Source organism: Hippocampus bargibanti, linkage group LG10 (genome assembly GCF_051943395.1).
Source record: "Hippocampus bargibanti isolate YZ-2025 linkage group LG10, ASM5194339v1, whole genome shotgun sequence".
NCBI classification, from domain to species: Eukaryota; Metazoa; Chordata; class Actinopteri; order Syngnathiformes; family Syngnathidae; genus Hippocampus; species Hippocampus bargibanti.
The window spans coordinates 15,642,274-15,661,298 of NC_142743.1; the positions used below are offsets into that span (position 1 = coordinate 15,642,274).

Consider the following 19,025-nt stretch of genomic DNA (forward strand, 5'->3'; position numbering starts at 1 on the left):
GAGCGTTGGAGAGAGTACGTAGCCTTCCTACGGCAGAGCTCCAGGGAAGAAAGAGAGAGTGGCGGAAAGTTGCCGAGAATAGAGAGGTTGGCGTCCTGACGGAAAGAAAAACAAGCCCTTCTTTGGAATAATCTTTTTGGTAAAACTCGACAGGTGAGTTTCGCCAAACTGAACTTTTCTCTTCCTCTGCCTTCTTGTCGTGTTTTTCACAGTTTCTGTGAACGTGCACATCGAAACGCCGTCACGTGTAACCACTCGTATGTCTGTTGGAACAATGCATTTCAACGTGTTGTACATTTCAAAGGAAGCTTGCTGTTTTTGAAGCCTTTGGATTGTTTCCGCGTGTGTCGCGCTGCCTACCATTTAATCTGAGGTTATCGACACTTTACTATTGTTTTTCTCCGGTCACCGTGTTCCAGCCTTCTCTCTGTTGATTTTTTAAATGTTTGGGCTTAGTATCGATTGATACTTGACGTCACCTGTCAATGAAGTCGCACTGGTTAGCGCTCGGAAAGTTCACTGCGTGCGCGTGCGCGCGATGCAGGTGAATAACTTGGACGCTGCTTCCAGATAATCTTTCCTGATGAAATCGTTTCAACGCTTCTTTTTTTGTGCCTGCCTTTGTTGCATTATCGTTTTTAGCGTCGAACAGTTTTTTCGTTGTTGTTTCAAATATAATTATTGGTATTTTTAGAAAATGCCATTTTACAGAAAGAGTTTTGAGAGGGGAAACCCAGAGGAAAAAAACACGTAAGCTCTGAAAAAATACACAGTTAAAAATAAAATCAGAGAATTCCAGCAGTATAAAAGTGTGTATGACTACCGTAACTTTACAGAGGAGGGAGGTCTCCATTTTGTGGACTGGTTTAACTCGCAATATCGTCAACAACCGGTTGTAGTAATATTTTGTGCAAATTAACAGTAGGTTGAGTTCACAGTTGTCAAAGTCAAGGCCCGGGGTCCAGATCTGACCCGCCACATACTTATATTTGGGCCGCAAAAGCAAATCAAACTCATGAAATTCCATGATGGTTGCTAAACCAACATTTCTAATTTACCGATGTAAACAATAATAACAGTCATTAATTTGTTGTGTATATGTAATATGTGGAGGGAATTAAACATTCTAATGGCTTCCCAAAATTCTGAACGGTCACCGAGAAGAAACTAAGTAACTACAATGTGGCCTGCCGCAAAAAATAGTTTGACATTCTTGGTCTAGTTGCAATTTCACATGTGATATTTTTTTCAAGGTCCTCAAGAATTTAGTACACCTGTATTATAACAAGCAATATCAGATTTATTATGGATAAAAGTAATGGTTTTAAAGGGTACCAGATTGCATAGATCATGGATCACCCAGCTTTTTGACCCGCCAGCAGCTATTTCTTGAGTACAGATCAATGTGAAGCGCTACTATTTTGATACACACTTCTGAAATGACTTACTTTCTGAAATGACTTACTTTCTCAAATGACGTTGATTAATGTTAGGTTTAAGACAATGATAATCTGAATGATTTCTGATAACAATTAAGATTATTTTTAAATGATCAATTCTTCACCATTCTGAGAAAATCATTGTGTCCCATCATTAGTGAACTATTTTTGGAGCACTCCTTTGGTGACCACTGGCATGAATTATGTCAAAATTAAATTCATGACCTGTGTGAGAGTTGCGCTGTTTGCTTCAGAATGTATTTTCAGTGAATATTTCGAGGAGTGAATAATAGCTACCCTGACTACTTCCAGTTTGTGGTGTGGCAACACCCCTCACATAAACAAGAGTTCTTTAAAATGCATCAGTTTCAAAAACAGTTCTGACTACTAAACTGGCAGAATAAGACTACAATACAAAACAATTTCATCACGCTTTAAAGGGAACAGTTTGGCGTAGTGTCGTTAAGTTTTCAATAAAATAATCAAACAATTCTGTCAGTCACAAGTCAAATTACAACGGTAAAATTTTTCATGTTTCATGAAAGATTGATATGTAAACAAGTGGACTGAACTCAAGCACAGATTTTTATCTAGACGCTGCATAACTATATTGAAATATAACATACACACATCATACATGTAAAATTAAATCACCCATGCAATATAAAGTAGTTTTTTTTCTTTTTCATATGCATTGCAGCATATCGTTGTGAATTTGATTAAATGTTCAGCCCCAGACAATATATGTTCCTTTTTCTTGTTGTTTTGGGCTCATGGAAAATATTCTGTCTCACTAAGACGAATCACATTAAGAACAATAGTCTGGAGATTAATTTGTTTTCAAAATAATGAAAACCTATAAATTAACACTCCACTTGACACACACGCACACTCATTTGACCTCAACACAATATTCCATACCTGGAGCTTGACACATCAGTACTGATTAACACCCAAACATTTTGCGCTGCCGCCAAAACCGGCCTTGATAATTTTGTGTTAGGCTTGACAAGCAAACATTTTTCCCAATCCTGCTTAGCGGCGGCCACGGGAGCACACGTTCCTTTCATTTAATTTCTTATGAGTAATTCCACTGAAATCACCATCATGCGGAAATTACTTTCATGTCATCCGCCGTTTTCGATGCGATTAAGGCAAGTGGCATCCAACGTTTTCCATATGTCGAAGTAAATTCTACTATGGCTTACCATGTAATGACATTCTTTACTACGTTTATCAAATGATATCATCTTAAGTGGCGTGAAACACAAGCTCGGCAGTAATGTTGTCCCCTTTGTTCACAATATTTGCAAGCGACACAATCACAAAGTAAGCGCTTTTAATAAGCCAACTCTTGGCCAAGTAGTGCGGTCGCAGACCAGAGATCCCGTTTTGAAAGCTCTGCCCGTCTGCCCTCAAAGGAGAAAGAGGGGAGGGGGGATAGATGGGTGCCCGGACCGCAGTAGGGGGTGACTTGCTTTAGATTTCACAGATACAGCTGTGGTGGTTACAGTGATAATCTCTCCCCCTCTTGCTTAATTCTCTCATACTGTCCTACATTGGCAGAGCAAGAGGCCATGAGATCCTTGCATTTATAAATAGGTCTACACTTTGCAAAGGGGATTACTATATGGCATATAGCCCAACCTCTTTGTTTGCTTGGTATAATAAAAAATTCCTACCGGTTCAGTGAACCCCCGTTGTTGGTGTACATTGGTGCCTGACTTAGTACATTGCATGAGCTCAATTGCAGCCCAAATGTACATGTCGCGTGGCCTGTTCAGTATTTGGATATCACCTTGCCTATGTGCGCCACTGTTCGCATCGAGAAGGAACGCAGAGAGATAACATTTCTGGATGGCTTCCAGGCCTGACTCGACTGCAGTTAGAGGAATTCATGTGGATTCAAATTAGATTTTTATATCGTCATTTTCTTACTCCTGGCTTCAAAAACATAAAAAAACATATTTCAATATTTCCGGTGATGTGATTTGATGTGATGTCATGTCTGTGAGGGTAACTCATTCACTTCCAGACGATGTGCAAACATGTGTCCACTCCAGTGCTAGGGTTTTTCTCTCAAATTCTAGGACCCACATGATATTGAGTTTTAGGACTACATAAACATTCAATATAGTGTTAGAAACCTTAGACTCTCTTCTTTCATCAGAAAAAAAAGTTAATTACTAAATTATATAGGTCTGGATTTATATGAGCTTGAAATGAGGGTGGCTGTCCAAAATACAATGCCATACATACATATTGGTTTATATAGCCCTTTGACAACAGCTGAAGCTGGAACAAAGCTCTAACATGGAAAAAAGGGAAATGCTGTCCCCTGCCAGTGGTCTCTCTGCTTTATTCATGATCATCATAGCTGTAACTATGAGCTTTATATCCAACTAGGAGGGTGTAAACTTGATGCTGACTCTTTTGCAATCGGCTGATTTGGTCTTATTGTCCCCTTTTATTTTTAGAACTGAACCCCGGAATGTGTTTTTTTTTTTATCATTTCCTTGTGCTTGTCCTTGTCTGCTAATTGAAGAGAGAGAAGAGTACAAGGTTGTGGTTTTAAAATCAACATGGACACGGACTATACTTATTGTAGTGTAAATATGAGCAGACAGCGGGATCTCAAATGATTTTACCTATGTTGTTGCGCAAGCTTTGTACTATCTGGAGTCCAGCATTGCATTATTTTAAATGTGCCATTACACTACCACCCTGTTCTCACAGACAGCCCCCGCTCTATTGAGACTGTATTGTCCCTGAAAAATTCATCATCTGTCAAGAGTAACTCAGCGTGGAGCCACACACTGATGCCCAAACAGTGGTGGTTTGCGCTCAAAGTGCTTGTCCGTTCCCATACATGGATGGCTTTGACCACCACATTTGGCCTCTGAGCACACACGTTTCTGCTTCTTTGGTTGCAACCAATAGAGACACTTGAATCCCAGGTTGTTTTTCACTGTGACAGCAGTGCTGGGACAATACTGCTACTCTTTTCCATTCCTTAACACAGAAACTCTCTGTGTTCAGTCAAATACTTTGATCCTTCTCTTTTCCTTCCGACCTGTAACCACACATTTGGAGGGGTAGGACGTACAGTGAAGCTCCAAATGCACAAAAAATTTCTTCAGCTTACAATGCTGCAAGTGGAAATCAACAGAGCATTGTGCAAAATTTAAGTTTTGTATAATTCCGTGGAATTTAGTCATTTGATGATGCACTGCTTCATGATACAGAAGAACTTGCAACACAGCCGAATGGGAGGTCATCAATGAATGCTTCAAAAAAATACACTTCCAGCACATTTTCTTCATCTCATATTCTCAGCCTATATGAGAAAAGAAATGACCAGCATGAAAACAGGTGTCGACAAGAAGCTCTGCTCTTGGTCAACAGCCACACGCTGCAACTCACAGAGTGGAATTTAACATCCACTTTGCAGAGAAAAATGTGTACTCGGGCTCGATGATGTCATTCTTATTTACCTGAAAGTATCTCCCTGCGGCTGACCTGGTTTCTTCCTGGATGCTGAATGTCAGGCTGGTGAAGTGGTATCGGTGTCGTAGATATGTTCTTTGCTGTCATGGCCACAATCATTCTTATGTAACTTTAAAAAGATAAAAACATTCTGTGGGTTCAGTTCATTGTGACCCATAAGGGAGAGAGATGTATTGTACTTTTCAGGAAGGGGGTTGTTATGCAAATTTTTGGGTTCAAAGAGGAGTGTGTGATCCACTTGAAAGACTTGAAAAGGAGTAGCCAATTGCCCTTTGATAACTTTCAGGTTTGCTTTTTGGACAGTAAAAGACACACAACTTGCTTTTGTCTCCTTCTCACATCTTCAAAACATCTTGTTTTCTTTATCGTGTGCTTCAACCAAATTACTTGATATTGTTAGGGTTAGGATGGTTGTGTCACTTTTATGTCTTCTTCTTTTCCTTTCCGCTCGTCTGCTCTTAAAAAAAGAGAGAGAAAAAAACAACCGTCTTTTTTGTCACATGAATTGAGTATTTAAATGCAATGGTGACACATGCTGCAATCAATATGGATCATATATCTAATGAAACAATCAACAGCGTTTAGTCTGTTTTACTCATGCCTCCTTTCCATCAAATTAGATTGGATTGGATTAGCCTTTATTAGTCTCGCAGTGGAGAAATTTACATTTCATTGAATGGTGGCACTTCATTGCAGTTTCACTCATGAAGGCCCCCAAAATGACTGACATGAACGTTTCCCGCTTTTCTGTGTTCATTCAACGAGGTTCCATCCAGTCACGGTGTCGGCTGTCGATTGATTAATCGATAGGTGTCTGCCTGCCATGGTACAGTGGAACAAATTGATTCGAAAGAAAAGAAAGAGCGCAACTCAACAAGAAGGCAAATAGTTGCCACCGAGATCATGCATAGGATTTACCTGATGGTCCACATTGTAGCGTGGTTCGCTGAATTGAAAGTTCTAAAAATAAGGTTGTAGTGGTAATACATGGAAAAGAAGTCCTAAAACTGACAGGCTGTTTTTGTGGCTCTTTTTCCCCTTGTGTGAATGTAGAAAGTAACTGGAATACAACAGCAGCCCTCGGAGATGTACATTTTGTGGCTGATTGTTAAATTCCTCGCATGAGCCACGCAAATTAGGCCCCGATGCATTTCTCACCATTTCCGTCCTTCTTTATCAACCTTAGGCAATCTGATACAACGCAACACAAGGGCCCCTCCTCTGAGACAGCTCACATTTCCTTTGATTCACGACTTGCTTCTATTGGCCACAGTCATTCAATTTTCAGTAGCGCAGCACTGAATTAACTCACGGAAAGGACTGCTTATTTTATTCACTGTTGTTCTTGCTCTGCTGGCATGTGTTGCTGGGAAGGTTTCCAGATCAGCAAAACAAGGGGAGAGAAACATTGTTGCTGCATCTGCCACTTTTAGACGCATTTAATTTGTGTGTTGCACAAGCGTGCAGCAGAATGTCATTTTCCATTCTTTCCCTGAGCTTTTGGCTTTGTGCTCATGCTGTCTTCTGGTTTCCATCATCTCTCTGTTATCGTCAAAAGTTCCCAAAAAGGCTCTCGCACAGTGTTTGTATAAGATTAAGGCCAGCAATCGTGAAATAAGCCCATCGAACGACGCCCCCAAAAGCGTGTCCATCAACATTTGCTAGAGTGTCGCCTTTTCTAATAAACGTCTCCACTTAGATCCAGGACTGGTGCGAGTTAATTTCGACCACTTCCTGTCACCGTCTCAATGAATCCATCAACTGTGCATCACTTCACATCCTCCCATATTGATTTGGAACAATCTTCTATCCAGTCACCCCGTTCTCGGTTCATTATATTCCCAAAGCTCCTGTTGCACTTGAATTGGACACACTGTTTGTGTCTTTGGGTTGAAGAATGTTTGTGGCGTGTGAAGATGTATTCTCCCTAGAGAACTGATGCAGATTGTCAGTCTGCCGTAGCCTGTTGTCGTGTCAAGAGGACTGGACTATGTAAGTGCAGTTTTAAGTAAGAGATCTTTGCATTCTATGTCAGCGGGCTGTGTGCCGGCAACTTTACGGGTCGGGATTCTCGTGTTTGTATAGTCAGACGGTATGTCGGATACTTGATCTGTTTTAGTGCAGATGGTGTAGGCATTACTGATGTGTGGTAATAATCTGCTGTATTTGCATGTCGGCGTACGCATGATATTAACAAGTCTGTTTAAAACCAAACAAACAAAGCACCTTGTTGGTTAATGAAATTAATTTTTGGACAAAAATTCTGAAGCCTGAAAATGCAAATATTTTACAATGAATGTGAAACGGAAACTGCACCATTGAATGAGATGTAAATTCCTCTGCACAAATGAAGTGGAATATGCATGTAGCCCGTGTTGCTACCATGTAAAAGGACAGAGGAAGAACTAGATTGTTGTAGATTTTTTCTTTTCTTATAATCAATGCATGCTACTCTATTTAATATCAAATACGGCTTGTTTGCCTCAAAGAATGTTGGTAGAATGGCATTGCTTTGTCAAGCAAATCACCAATAATGTACCTCCTTCTGTTGAACTTCATACTAAACACACAGCTCAGGCGACAATACTGTTCAAGCGCCGTCTCATTTTCGCCCATTCTTGCCAAAACCGTCGGAGTGCAAAGAGCAAATCATTGCAGTATGTATGTTGTGATCCACTGTGAAGTTGAAACAGCATTCATCTCCAACCCCCTGGGCCTCCTGCCCGAGCTGATTCATTCCTGCTGTGACAGAAAGAAGCGCTTAGACCAGCACAGTCCAAATCTGGCTCACTGGAATGTCTTTTATAAAAGTACACTCGGTGTGGAAATCGAACACATTTGTCTCCTTTCTGTGAGACTTTCATGGTTAATTGTCAGCGCTTGAGCAAAGCCTTCCAGTAATCTATTAGCTATATTATTCCCAATCATTCCACCCCCCCCTCCCCCACGCGCCGCTGCCACACCCGTGTTGAGCGCTTGTCACCACTGGGGAGTGGGGAGACACTCCCTGTTGAGCATGCCTGAGTGATGGGCGAGCAGTAAGTTGAGTGTTTTTCATTGTTACCCAAGTGTCTTCATCAATTCATGATCACGCCGTTGATATAAATTTAGGAGGTCAGGTTTGAAAAGGGCCAAGAACATGAGCAATGCACACACTGAATGTATAACGACTGTGTGGAATGTCACGGTAGCGTTTTAGCAGCGCTGCCCAACAACGCAAGCCAAGCGTTTCTGTTACAACTTGTTCACCTGCAGCTTTCATTGAACATCTGCCTCGCTTTTACGCTCTGCTGAAAAGACGGCCCTCATCCCGCGCTGTAATTGAAGGACATTGCTCAACAAGATAGTGGGTGTTTTCCATTAGCGCAAAATGTTTAGCTGTGTAAGTATGCATTTACAGTCTGTGCTGATGGTGCAATGACCAGTAGAGAGTGAAATGAGGAATCACTTGTTAACTGGAAGAGAGCAAAGTCCTCTGAGAAGTTCACAAGAGAAAACTTGAACCCTGATGTTGTTGTTGTTTTTAGCTTTGGTCACTTTTGAGAATTTGTGAGTAACAAATAAGAACCCGCCTTTATCCACATGCTAGCAAGTCATTCTTGAGCCATCAGATGGGTCAGCAGATAAAATCCCCACCGTGAACCACTGGCAATGCATAGTTTTGGTTACCTAGGTGATATGTGGGTGTGTCGCTGCATTGCAACAGTTCAGTGAACCCACTGACTCAAACTGGGAAAGAAAAAAATATTTAACGCTGGCCCGGATTTACAGGAAACTTGTTGTGTTGTGTCCACTGCGGTTTATCAGTAAAATGTTTCTGTGGGCGCATATCTCTGGGTTGATAAACAGACTTTGGTCAGTTACCACCAAATGGGCAAGAGGCCACACCCAGCACAAGTGATTTATACTCGCATGAGTCATTGCCTTATCATGTAGCATGTTCCTGCAAGCAGTCAAATAGCCTGGTTAGGCAGGATCGACAGCTCTACACACACAACTGCTGAGACAGTGCTCCGGGCAACTGGATTCCTCACAGAGAAAATACATTTCTAAACCATATAGCAAATTGTAAGAGTGCTTTGAAACCCTTGTAAAGTTTGATATACCTGAGGAAAAGATGTGTCTTCAATACCCCAAGCATGGGCAAAATTCTCTCTTTGAACTCTATCAAGTATTGTCACAATTTAGCATCATCTCAAAATGAAGGCTGATGAAGACTGTGTGTGTAGTTGCGTCTATTCAAGCATCTGCTATGTACAATGCTAACATGCAATGCTCAGGAGTCAAAGACATTGAAAAGACACAGTGGATCCATTGTGTTATCAGTCTGATGTCTGAGACGGACCGCAATTAAAAATGCAGATGTTTCTGTGATGAGCGAGTTCTGTGGTGCATAATGACGCAGCTGCAGAAATGGTCTGCAGGAAAAACATTCCTTGAAGCGTGCTATTTTTTTGGTTGGGTCTTGAGAAAAAAAATCCTTCATATGATTAAAGGAAACTGTGGGATCGTGGTAAGTACCTTGTGTCTGTCAAGTATGAGGGAAATGGAAGAAGAGTAACAAATTTGATAATGCTGTTATTGTACTGCTACTCAGAGAACAATCTGAAAAGAGTGATTTGTAAAGACGGGAAGTTTTTTTTAATATCAGACAAGCGCTGACGAATGTCTGTTACGTCATCTGGAATGCCTATGAAGGCCACTTTCAACTTTTCCAAAAATCCCGGAGATGCCTGTTGTCTTGTTATTTGGTGAGCTAATTATGTCTATTTATTGTTTATGAACAAAAAGTTGCAGGTATTTGTGAGACAAGCTTGGGTGCGACATTCACAACCGCATCACCCATTTCACTGACTGTCGCTTCACATGCACACCTGTGTGCACACTGTGATCCAAAACCAGTAGGGCAGGTTCCAGTTTGTGATGTGTCAGCAATCGGCTGTTCCCACAACTTTTTGGGCGTAGGCCTGAGGTGAAAGGTCAGCAGAGTCGGCTAGTATTCCTAATTTGAATAAGTCTATTATCGCTATCTCTCCTATGCCTCTCTCTTGCCCACATGATTTGCTGTTGTTAGCTGAAGGGGCAGACTTTCTTTCTGGCATTTGAATACACTCACTTACACCCATGTTTGAAAATAGTAAAAAAAAAGAAAGAAAGACCAATATACTTGCAACATTGATCGTCATTCATTCAGAATAAGTACTTAATATTGTTTTTTTTTCAGGTTTTTGACTAGAGGAGGCCAGGATGTCCATGCAACGTAAGTCTCTTATTGCCATCTTTTGTGTGTGTGTGTGTGTGTGTGTGTGTGTGTGTGTGTGCGCGCATTGCGGTTCATCGCATTGCAGCAAAATATAGAAACACCAAATTCAATTGGGTGCAGAAGGACAAGAAGAAACATTTAAAAAATGACTGAAGCTACAAGAGAAGACTTTGGTCTGACATTGAGCGCCTTCAACTTCTGTCCATGACAGTGGGTGAGCTCGATGGCGGGGTAACGAAGGTGACAGAGTGGCAGGAGACGAGGTACGCATATGACTCGGGGATCCAGTCTGGAGCCAACACTGTCAGAGATGATGACGGTGACTTAAAGCAGTACAGCGTGACCACCACCGTCACAACAGAACCACCAGGTAGGACACGAAAAAGTCCAGTCATCCGCTGTCGTCTCTCTGCTGTTTACACGATGAGCTTCATCACTCATTTCTAGACTCCCAGTACGTGTTGACCAGAGGCCAGCGGGTTCGGGCCGCCATGTTTCCAGAGACGCTGGAGAACAGCACGACCATTTTGACTACAACCCAAACAGATCCGTCCCAGCTGACCAACGTCCAACGGCTGGCGGAGCCCTCCCAGATGCTCAAGGCAGCAATCATTCATCTGATCAACTACCAAGATGACGCTGAGCTCGCCACTCGTGCTGTGCCTGAGCTTACCAAACTGCTCAATGATGAAGATCAGGTATTTTCCAGATGCCTTTTACCTGCCATTCCAACTATCGACTTACATGCACAATAACTTAAAGAGAAGTAAAAAAAAGAATGGAGCTATTCAGGTATTGTACAAGGACAGTCTTATGTGGACAAGGACAGTGAAGGTCGCTGATTCATAACTGGCATCTCCAATATGTACTTTGTGAGTTGGAAACTATTTTTTATTCCACCAATGCAATGTTAACCACAGTGTTATATTTTGGCTAGTGCTGGCACACAATGAGGGCTGCTTTAAAGTCAACTCAGCTCATTTTTATTTATAGAGCATTCCATACAGTGCCGCACATGGAGAAATAATTACAATAACGGATAGAGGAAAACAATAAATGTACATCAAAACCATAAATTTCCATAAAACATTAAAACAATGACAAGTCTAATATTGAGTCAAGAGCTACAGAGTAAAACTGCATTTTAAGAGCGGTTTCAAAATGGCCTGACCTAACCTTTACCGGAAGGTTACTCCAAAGAGAAAGACCAGCAATGCAAAAGGCACAATCTTCTCCGAACGTTCTTCGTGTTCAGTCCTTGCTACCTCCAGCGGCATCTGCTCAACTCAAATATCCACTAAAAAGGCAAAAAAAAAAAAGATCTAGAAGCGACATAGGCACGGTGACCACGCTCCAGAGCTAGAGAAAAGTCCGCCATTTGAAAATGGCCCCTCTGTTGTCTTCCCAGGGTTGCATTCTTTGAATTTCTTCTGTCAACCAATGGGAATGTGTGCTTGTCCATCAGGTAGTGGTCAGCAAGGCAGCACAGATTGTCAACCAGCTCACCCGCAAGGAGGCGTCCCGCCATGCGCTGATGCAGTCGCCCCAGGTAGTGTCTGCAGTGGTGCGAGCCATGCAGAACACCAACGACATGGAGACCGCCAGGGCCACCGCCAGCATCCTCCACAATCTCTCTCACAAAAGGGAGGGCCTGCTCTCCATTTTCAAGTCCGGTGGTATCCCTGCGCTTGTACGCATGCTCAGGTACTTTTTTTTGGACACTATTTAGCGGACCAGCCCGCTATTTCCTAGTCTCAAAAAGCTTTTGTCGACGACTTGTGTCACGCACACATGTACAAACTTTCCTTGCTCCTTAGATTGATCTCTTTCTGGGCAGAACGTTAGGACACTGTTCTCTTGGTGATTTACCTGACATATTCTCACTAATTTTACTGTTCAAATGCACACTCTGATTTGTATCCCTCACAATGGCTTCAGGCTAAATTGCAACCAGACATTTGTAGGTCAGCTGTTCCTTACTTGTACAGTACTTTATCCCTCTGCGATGGCCCTCAGCTCTCCCATGGAGTCCGTGCTCTTCTACGCCATCACAACCCTACACAACCTGCTCCTGCATCAGGAGGGAGCCAAAATGGCCGTCCGTTTGGCTGACGGCCTGCAGAGGATGGTCCCCCTTTTGAAGAAAAGCAACCCCAAGTTTTTGGCCATCACGACAGACTGTCTGCAGCTGCTGTCTTATGGCAATCAGGAGAGCAAGGTGTGTGTGTGTGTGTGTGTGTGTGTGTGTGTGTGTGTGTGTGTGTGTGTGTGTGTGTGTGTGTGTGTGTGTGTGTGTGTGTGTGTGTGTGTGTGTGTGTGTGTGTGTGTGTGTGTGTGTGTGTGTGTGTGTGTGTGTGTGTGTGTGCATGCATGTGTATGTGTGTATACAGCATGGCGCAAGTCCACATAGTCGAAAAGCAAGACTTCACCGCTTTCAAGCACTTTGTCCTTTTGTAGGTACAGAATGCATGGTTAGATTTGGGTGTGACATCGGTACACCGTTCAGGGCAGTCAGGTTTGGGTGTGGTTATTAGAATCAAGTGTGCAGTGTGTAATTATTTTGCATGCTTTGACATGTCAGAGTTATATTCAAAGTCTACACGTTGCATTCCATAAACAGACGCGTCCCTAAAACTCCCAAGTGTAGTGATATTTTCAAAATATGAACCTCATGTCTTTTAGCTATCCATCCGTTTGCCCGTCTGTCTGTCTGTCTGTTGAGATATGTATTTACTATGTCTCTGTCACAGCTCATCATCCTTGCCAACGGTGGTCCCGAGGCTCTTGTGCATATCATGAGGAACTATAACTACGAAAAGCTGCTGTGGACCACAAGCCGTGTCCTCAAAGTTCTCTCTGTGTGCCCCAGCAACAAACCCGCCATTGTAGAGGCAGGTGTGTGAGAAATGTCTATTCAGTGTACACACACACACACACACACACACACACACACACACACACACACACACACCTACCTTTGTGCAGAAGCCAGTCATGCAGGTGTGGCGACTCTTTGTTAACGTCGCCGTGGGTAATGGCTGGTTTCTCATGAGCCTCAACGTTCCACGACAGCACACCATATGAAATGATGTGGTTGTGATCTGATGCATGCCTGTGTTTCCTCCAGGTGGGATGCAGGCTCTGGGTAAACACCTGACGGGCAGTAGCCAGCGTCTCATGCAGAACTGCCTCTGGACACTCCGGAACCTGTCTGATGCCGCCACCAAGCAGGTGTGTTTTCCTCTTTTAGGGTAATTGGATTGGATTGGATTGGCCTTTATTAGTCACGCAGTAGAGAAATTTACATTTGACAGCAGCAGAGTGATGAAAGTAAGAGGTAAGGAAAGGAAGAAGTGAAGTAGAAAAACAAAATACAGGACCTGCTGTGAAGGCAGCCACTCTCAAGGCGCCATCTTCAAGTCAAAAAAACAAAATAAGATGACAACACAGAGACCGTCATTCAATCTTAAGCACTTTCTGAACCCTCTTTGTTGTATGAAGCAGTTCTGGATAAAAGAGAGGATCAAAGCAGGCATTTCACCAGTGGATTAGGGACGTCATGATGAAATGTGCACATCTGCTACAAGCTAAATGTTGAAAGCAAATATGAAGCTGTAGCATCCATTGACAAAAAGAGATTGCATCTTACAACTCCTGTCCCACGTAAATCCGCTTCAATTCCAAGCCGCGACAGTTCCACATCCACATCGGCGCCCTGCGCTGACGCTCTTTTCTTCTCATCACGGGCTCCTCAAGCCATGCATCCATCCAGCTGCAGACTGTCCCACAGCAGCGATCTTTCCACTGAACAAAGCGGGGCTGTGAAAATGCTGCCCATTACAGGAGCAAAAAAAGTACAATCGCCCCAGCGATGTCACTCAAATAGCACTGACATTCTTCCCAAATCAAAAACGCTGCTGGCATATTCACGCTGCCGAAAAAGCGCAATCGCTCAGCAGAAGATGGATGGATAGATATATTGATTGGTTCTTTGAGTTCTTCACGTGCCAATATGCCTGTGTTTTATTCCAGGAGGGAATGGACAACCTGCTGCAGGTGTTGGTCAACCTGCTGAGCTCCGATGACATCAACATGCTCACCTGTGCCACTGGGATCTTGTCTAATCTCACATGCAACAACGCCTACAATAAAACTCTGGTCACCCAGAGCAACGGCATTGAGGCGCTGATCCACGCCATACTCCGTGCCGGCGAGAAAGAGGATGTGACCGAGCCTGCCATTTGCGCTTTGCGTCACCTGACCTCCCGCCACCAGCAAGCTGAGATGGCACAGCACGCTGTGAGGAGGCACTACGGCATACCTGCTATCGTCAAGCTGCTCAACCAGCCATACTACTGGCCAGTCATCAAGGTAGACCGGGTGCAGTGGAAAGGGATGCTTGGATGGAAAATTAACTTGATATACCGGGTGTAATTTCAGAGCTTGGTCAATGTCTTATAAAGGACAACCGACGTCACATTTTTGTTTTTTAACTGACATCAGAAAAACGTTTTATAGCATCTAAAATACCCAAAACACGCAGTATGATATTTTTAGTCAAATGCAAAACACCAATGAAAATGACAGTGTCCAAAATCTGCAAAAAAATTGAGCTGCGAATTGGGCATTTTCAGAAAGTCCCGCCCCCAGTTCGTGATGTCATGCCAAGACGTCTTGCATTGCTGGAGAATCAAAACAATGGCTTCAGATTCGGAGAATATGCTTTCTTGTTACACATCCAGTTATGAATATGATTCAAATAGTTCTGAAGAGGAAAGCATACATGTTTGCAATCGATTAAAGAATTTATTTGTGCCATTTTGAGGCAAAATTGGGGGGTAATCTCTCACCCAAAAAAAGAGGCACAAAACTGCGACCTCCTGTGGCCACCTCCGTTTCCACAGGCTGATAAATTCCTTATATGGCGCTTGGACGCCCTCTTCTGGCCTTCTGGCGGCTTTTGGGTGCAACACGAGGTCCCCAGACCAAACAAGTACAGTAAAATACATTGACGTGATGGAAGGACCGCTACAATGCGTCTTTTTTACGGTGAGGGGCGGTCCTTTAGTGACGTCACGTACGGACTCGTCACCAACTCAAAAACAAGACTTCCTGAATATTCAGCGCAAGTCTTAAAACGTAAAATATAGCTATATACGGTGGAATCTTTGTAAAATACGCTCAGTAGAAGTCATTTGAAGCCATTTTACAAATTATGGACACAACTTGTCCGGAGACGTCGGTTGTCATTTAAGGTAACATTGTGGGTGATATAGAATATTAGGTACTGTACACAAAAATAGTCCACAAGACTTTGGTCAAAGCAGTTTCAACGGATAGAATTTCGAGGACTAGGTGGAAATCTTTTATCGAGTCAGAAATATATAAATAAGCACCTTGTTTTTCCACACTGAGCAATGGTGTGACTTGTTCATTTGCTTCTCCTGCCCTGAAGGCTGTGGTGGGCCTGATCCGTAACCTGGCCCTGTGCCCGGACAACCAGGCCCCACTGAGGGATGCGGGCGCCATCCCGCGCCTGGTCAACCTGTTGCTGAAAGCTCACCAGGATGCCCAGAAACATGGCTCATCCAACCAGCAGACATACCAGGTAAGTGATCCCAGCCACTTTTAGTGGCCACAAATGCTGTGAAAGACCATTTATGTTAATCTCTACTCGTGCGTGTTGTCAGGATGGAGTGAGGATGGAGGAGATAGTGGAAGGTTGTACTGGAGCCCTGCACATCCTGGCCAGAGACCCTGTCAACAGAGCAGAAATTGCCAACCTGCAAACCATTCCTCTTTTTGTTCAGGTACCAGAAGCCATACACTTTGTTGTTGTTTTCTGTCACAGCCAGTCTTTGTCTTTTTTATGAGTTTAAAATTTCCTCCCCTTGGCAGCTTCTCTACTCGCCAGTCGACAATGTGAAGCGTGTAGCGGCGGGAGTTCTCTGCGAGCTGGCTCTGGACAAACAATCAGCTGAGGCCATCGATGGCGAGGGCGCCTCGTCTCCCTTGATGGAGCTACTGCATTCAGACAACGAAGGCATCGGTATGACGCCCGACGTTTAACATCACGAATTGGAGCATTTGTTGGTTCCAAATGGCAATGCTTAATCCGTTTTGAATGAGTGACTGGAATATTTACATACTCTTCTAAGACAGCGTATACTGTACGTATAAAACACTTGTAAGATTCACTTGAACATCACCCGGTGCAATTGGTGATGTTAAAGGTCCCTAAGGTGAGTTTTTAATCATGTTACCAGGTTGTTTTGTGTAGTTTTTTTTTAAATTGTTTTTAATCCCTTTAAATGTGTTTTGTCTAAACTAGATAGCTGGCTATCTATCTATCTATCTATCTATCTATCTAGCTAGCTGGCTATCTATCTATTAACTATCTAGCTATCTGGCCAGCTAGCTATTGGCTATCTATTAGCTTCTATGAACTTCAAGTTAGTGTTGGTTTAAAGGGGGGGGATACTCGCTCCACACCATTTTTTTTTGTGATGGACGGTGCCCATTTAGATTTGAATCCAAATGTAGGTTTTCTTGCCACCATAGGAACCGGATTTATGTTACTGAAACAACTTGTATTGACCCAGTCAAGCAAACAGGCTAAAAACAGAACCAGTGGAGCGCCTCATTGAGGTTGACTGAACAGTCAGTTGAGTGTTCCCAACAATACCAGCAGACATTAAGTGTTACACTTTGATGTCCTCATCAGCCACATACGCCGCTGCGGTCCTCTTCCGCATCTCCGAGGACAAGAGCGCCGAGCACAAGAAGAGAGTTTCCAGGGAGCTGACACACTCCATGTTCAAGCACGACCCTGCCGCCTGGGAGATGGTGGGTGTCGAGCTGCCACCGCGACCGCCGCCGCTTATTGACTGGACATACCAAAGTCTTACGTTACCTGACTTTTCTGCAGGCCCACAACAGTGTCACCATGGAAGCACCCTACCAAGATGGTGAGGACATCTTACTGGAATGTGCACACACAACGTATTAGTCAGCATTCACCGCAAGAGCAGCCCACACATCATCACTCTTAACATACAGTCACACAAGTGGCCATCTTGCAGGAAACAGACTGTCGGCAAATATCAATTCTGCATTTGATTATTCAGAAGGTCAATCTGGGTTACTTCAGTTTCTTGTTTCGTCTTTATTCACATCCACAGTTTCCATTTTTTTCCTTCGGTGTCTTGAGGTGTTAGCTTTTTGGGACGTTTTAGCTTTGTTGTGTGCTCTCTTTTGGAAATCTGTTTCAGCATTTATTTGACATCCTTGATATGCAGTTTACAATAAGTTCCATGTACTCATATCTTATGTTCTTTGTTCTCACTGGTAAGATAATTCAGTGTACAAAGTAGAATGAGTGTTTTTACTATTTTTTGTGTGGTGGAAGAGATATTAAAAGTATACGGAAGAGGATTAGGGCCACTGAAGAGAAAAAAAGGTTGGCAAGATTCTCACTATTATCAGAATTCTGACTTTAAAGTGACTCAAGTCAGAATTCTGACTTCATTCTCAGAATACAGTGAGTTCTGGCTTTAAATTGAGAGTTCTGACTTTAATGTGATAATTCTGACTTTATTCTCAGAATGAATTTAAAGTGAGTTCTGAATTTATAGTGAGTTTAAAGTCAGAAATCTGACTTTGAAGATAGAAATCTGACTTTGACATTTAAGTCAGAATTCTGACTTTTTATAGTTATAACTATTGCTCCACAAGTGTCACAAAGTCAGATCAGTCAAAATTCTGAGAATAAAGTCAGAATATTGCCAACCTTTTTTTTTTCTTCAGTGGCCCTAATCCTCTTCCGTAAAAGTAAGACAGTCATTCTCTTAGTACGCAAAATTGTTTCACTAGTATGGACATAAAGCATCCTATCGTTCTTGCTGTACAAATCATAAAAACAACAGCAGCCGCCAGCGTGAAGATCAAAATGGCAAATGTGCTCGTCTTTGCAGAACTTGACGCTCCTTTTCAAAACTTCGGCGGCTACGCCGGTGACATTCCCATGGACACCGTCGAGGCCAACTTGATGCATGACGATTTCGCCGGCAACATGGTCTACGACAGGCAACAGCAGTTTGAACCTTATTAAAGGTCAGCAAACCTCAGAAACATAAAGCCTGTTGGACCATAAAATGTCACTGACATTATAATAACAGTACACGCGTGCTCAGAAGATCAGTTTCGATAGTAAATCATCTCTTTGCACGTAAACATTAAACAACCCGGTAAATTAATCACAGCAATAACATTCGATAGATTAGACATGCGATGCAACTGTTTGTACAAAACAGTAACTGGGTCTTAATAAAAGTTCTTGACATTCATTCGGTTTAAAGTACATGAGAGCATACTTCACATGGACTTATATCATCCTGGTTAAAGGACAACCGACGTCACTTTTTTGATTCCTAACTGACATCAGAAAAACGTTTTATAGCATCTAAAATACCCAGAACACGCAGTATGATATTTTTATTTAAATGCAAAACGCCAATAAAAATGACTTAAAGTGTCCAAAATCAAAAAATTGAGCTGCGAATTGGGCATTTTCAGAAAGTCCCGCCCCCAGTTCGTGACGTCACGCCAAGACGTCTTGCATTGCTGGAGAATCAAAACAATGGCTTCAGATTCGGAGAATATGCTTTCTTGTTACACATCCAGATATGAATATGATTCAAATAGTTCTGAAGAGGAAAGCATACATGTTTGCAATCGATTAAAGAATTTATTTCGTGCCATTTTGAGGCAACATTGGGGGGGAACTGTCTCACCCAAAAAAAGAGGCACAAAATGGC

At 42.7% G+C, this 19,025-nt stretch overlaps 1 protein-coding gene across 1 annotated transcript in view; it reads left to right on the plus strand.

Annotated features, from left to right (window-relative positions):
• jupa (junction plakoglobin a) overlaps positions 1-19,025 on the plus strand; it is a 20,510-nt gene continuing 1,485 nt past the window's right edge. Inside the window, exons 1-15 of the mRNA XM_089007251.1 lie at positions 1-153; positions 10,171-10,206; positions 10,421-10,579; positions 10,657-10,907; positions 11,675-11,913; positions 12,226-12,427; positions 12,960-13,104; positions 13,337-13,440; positions 14,242-14,580; positions 15,665-15,817; positions 15,900-16,019; positions 16,108-16,258; positions 16,934-17,055; positions 17,138-17,177; positions 18,183-18,321. Of these exons, the coding sequence (XP_088863377.1) occupies positions 10,194-10,206; positions 10,421-10,579; positions 10,657-10,907; positions 11,675-11,913; positions 12,226-12,427; positions 12,960-13,104; positions 13,337-13,440; positions 14,242-14,580; positions 15,665-15,817; positions 15,900-16,019; positions 16,108-16,258; positions 16,934-17,055; positions 17,138-17,177; positions 18,183-18,319 (2,175 nt within the window). The 5' untranslated portion in view covers positions 1-153; positions 10,171-10,193 and the 3' untranslated portion in view covers positions 18,320-18,321. The remainder of the gene's footprint in view (positions 154-10,170; positions 10,207-10,420; positions 10,580-10,656; positions 10,908-11,674; positions 11,914-12,225; positions 12,428-12,959; positions 13,105-13,336; positions 13,441-14,241; positions 14,581-15,664; positions 15,818-15,899; positions 16,020-16,107; positions 16,259-16,933; positions 17,056-17,137; positions 17,178-18,182; positions 18,322-19,025) is intronic.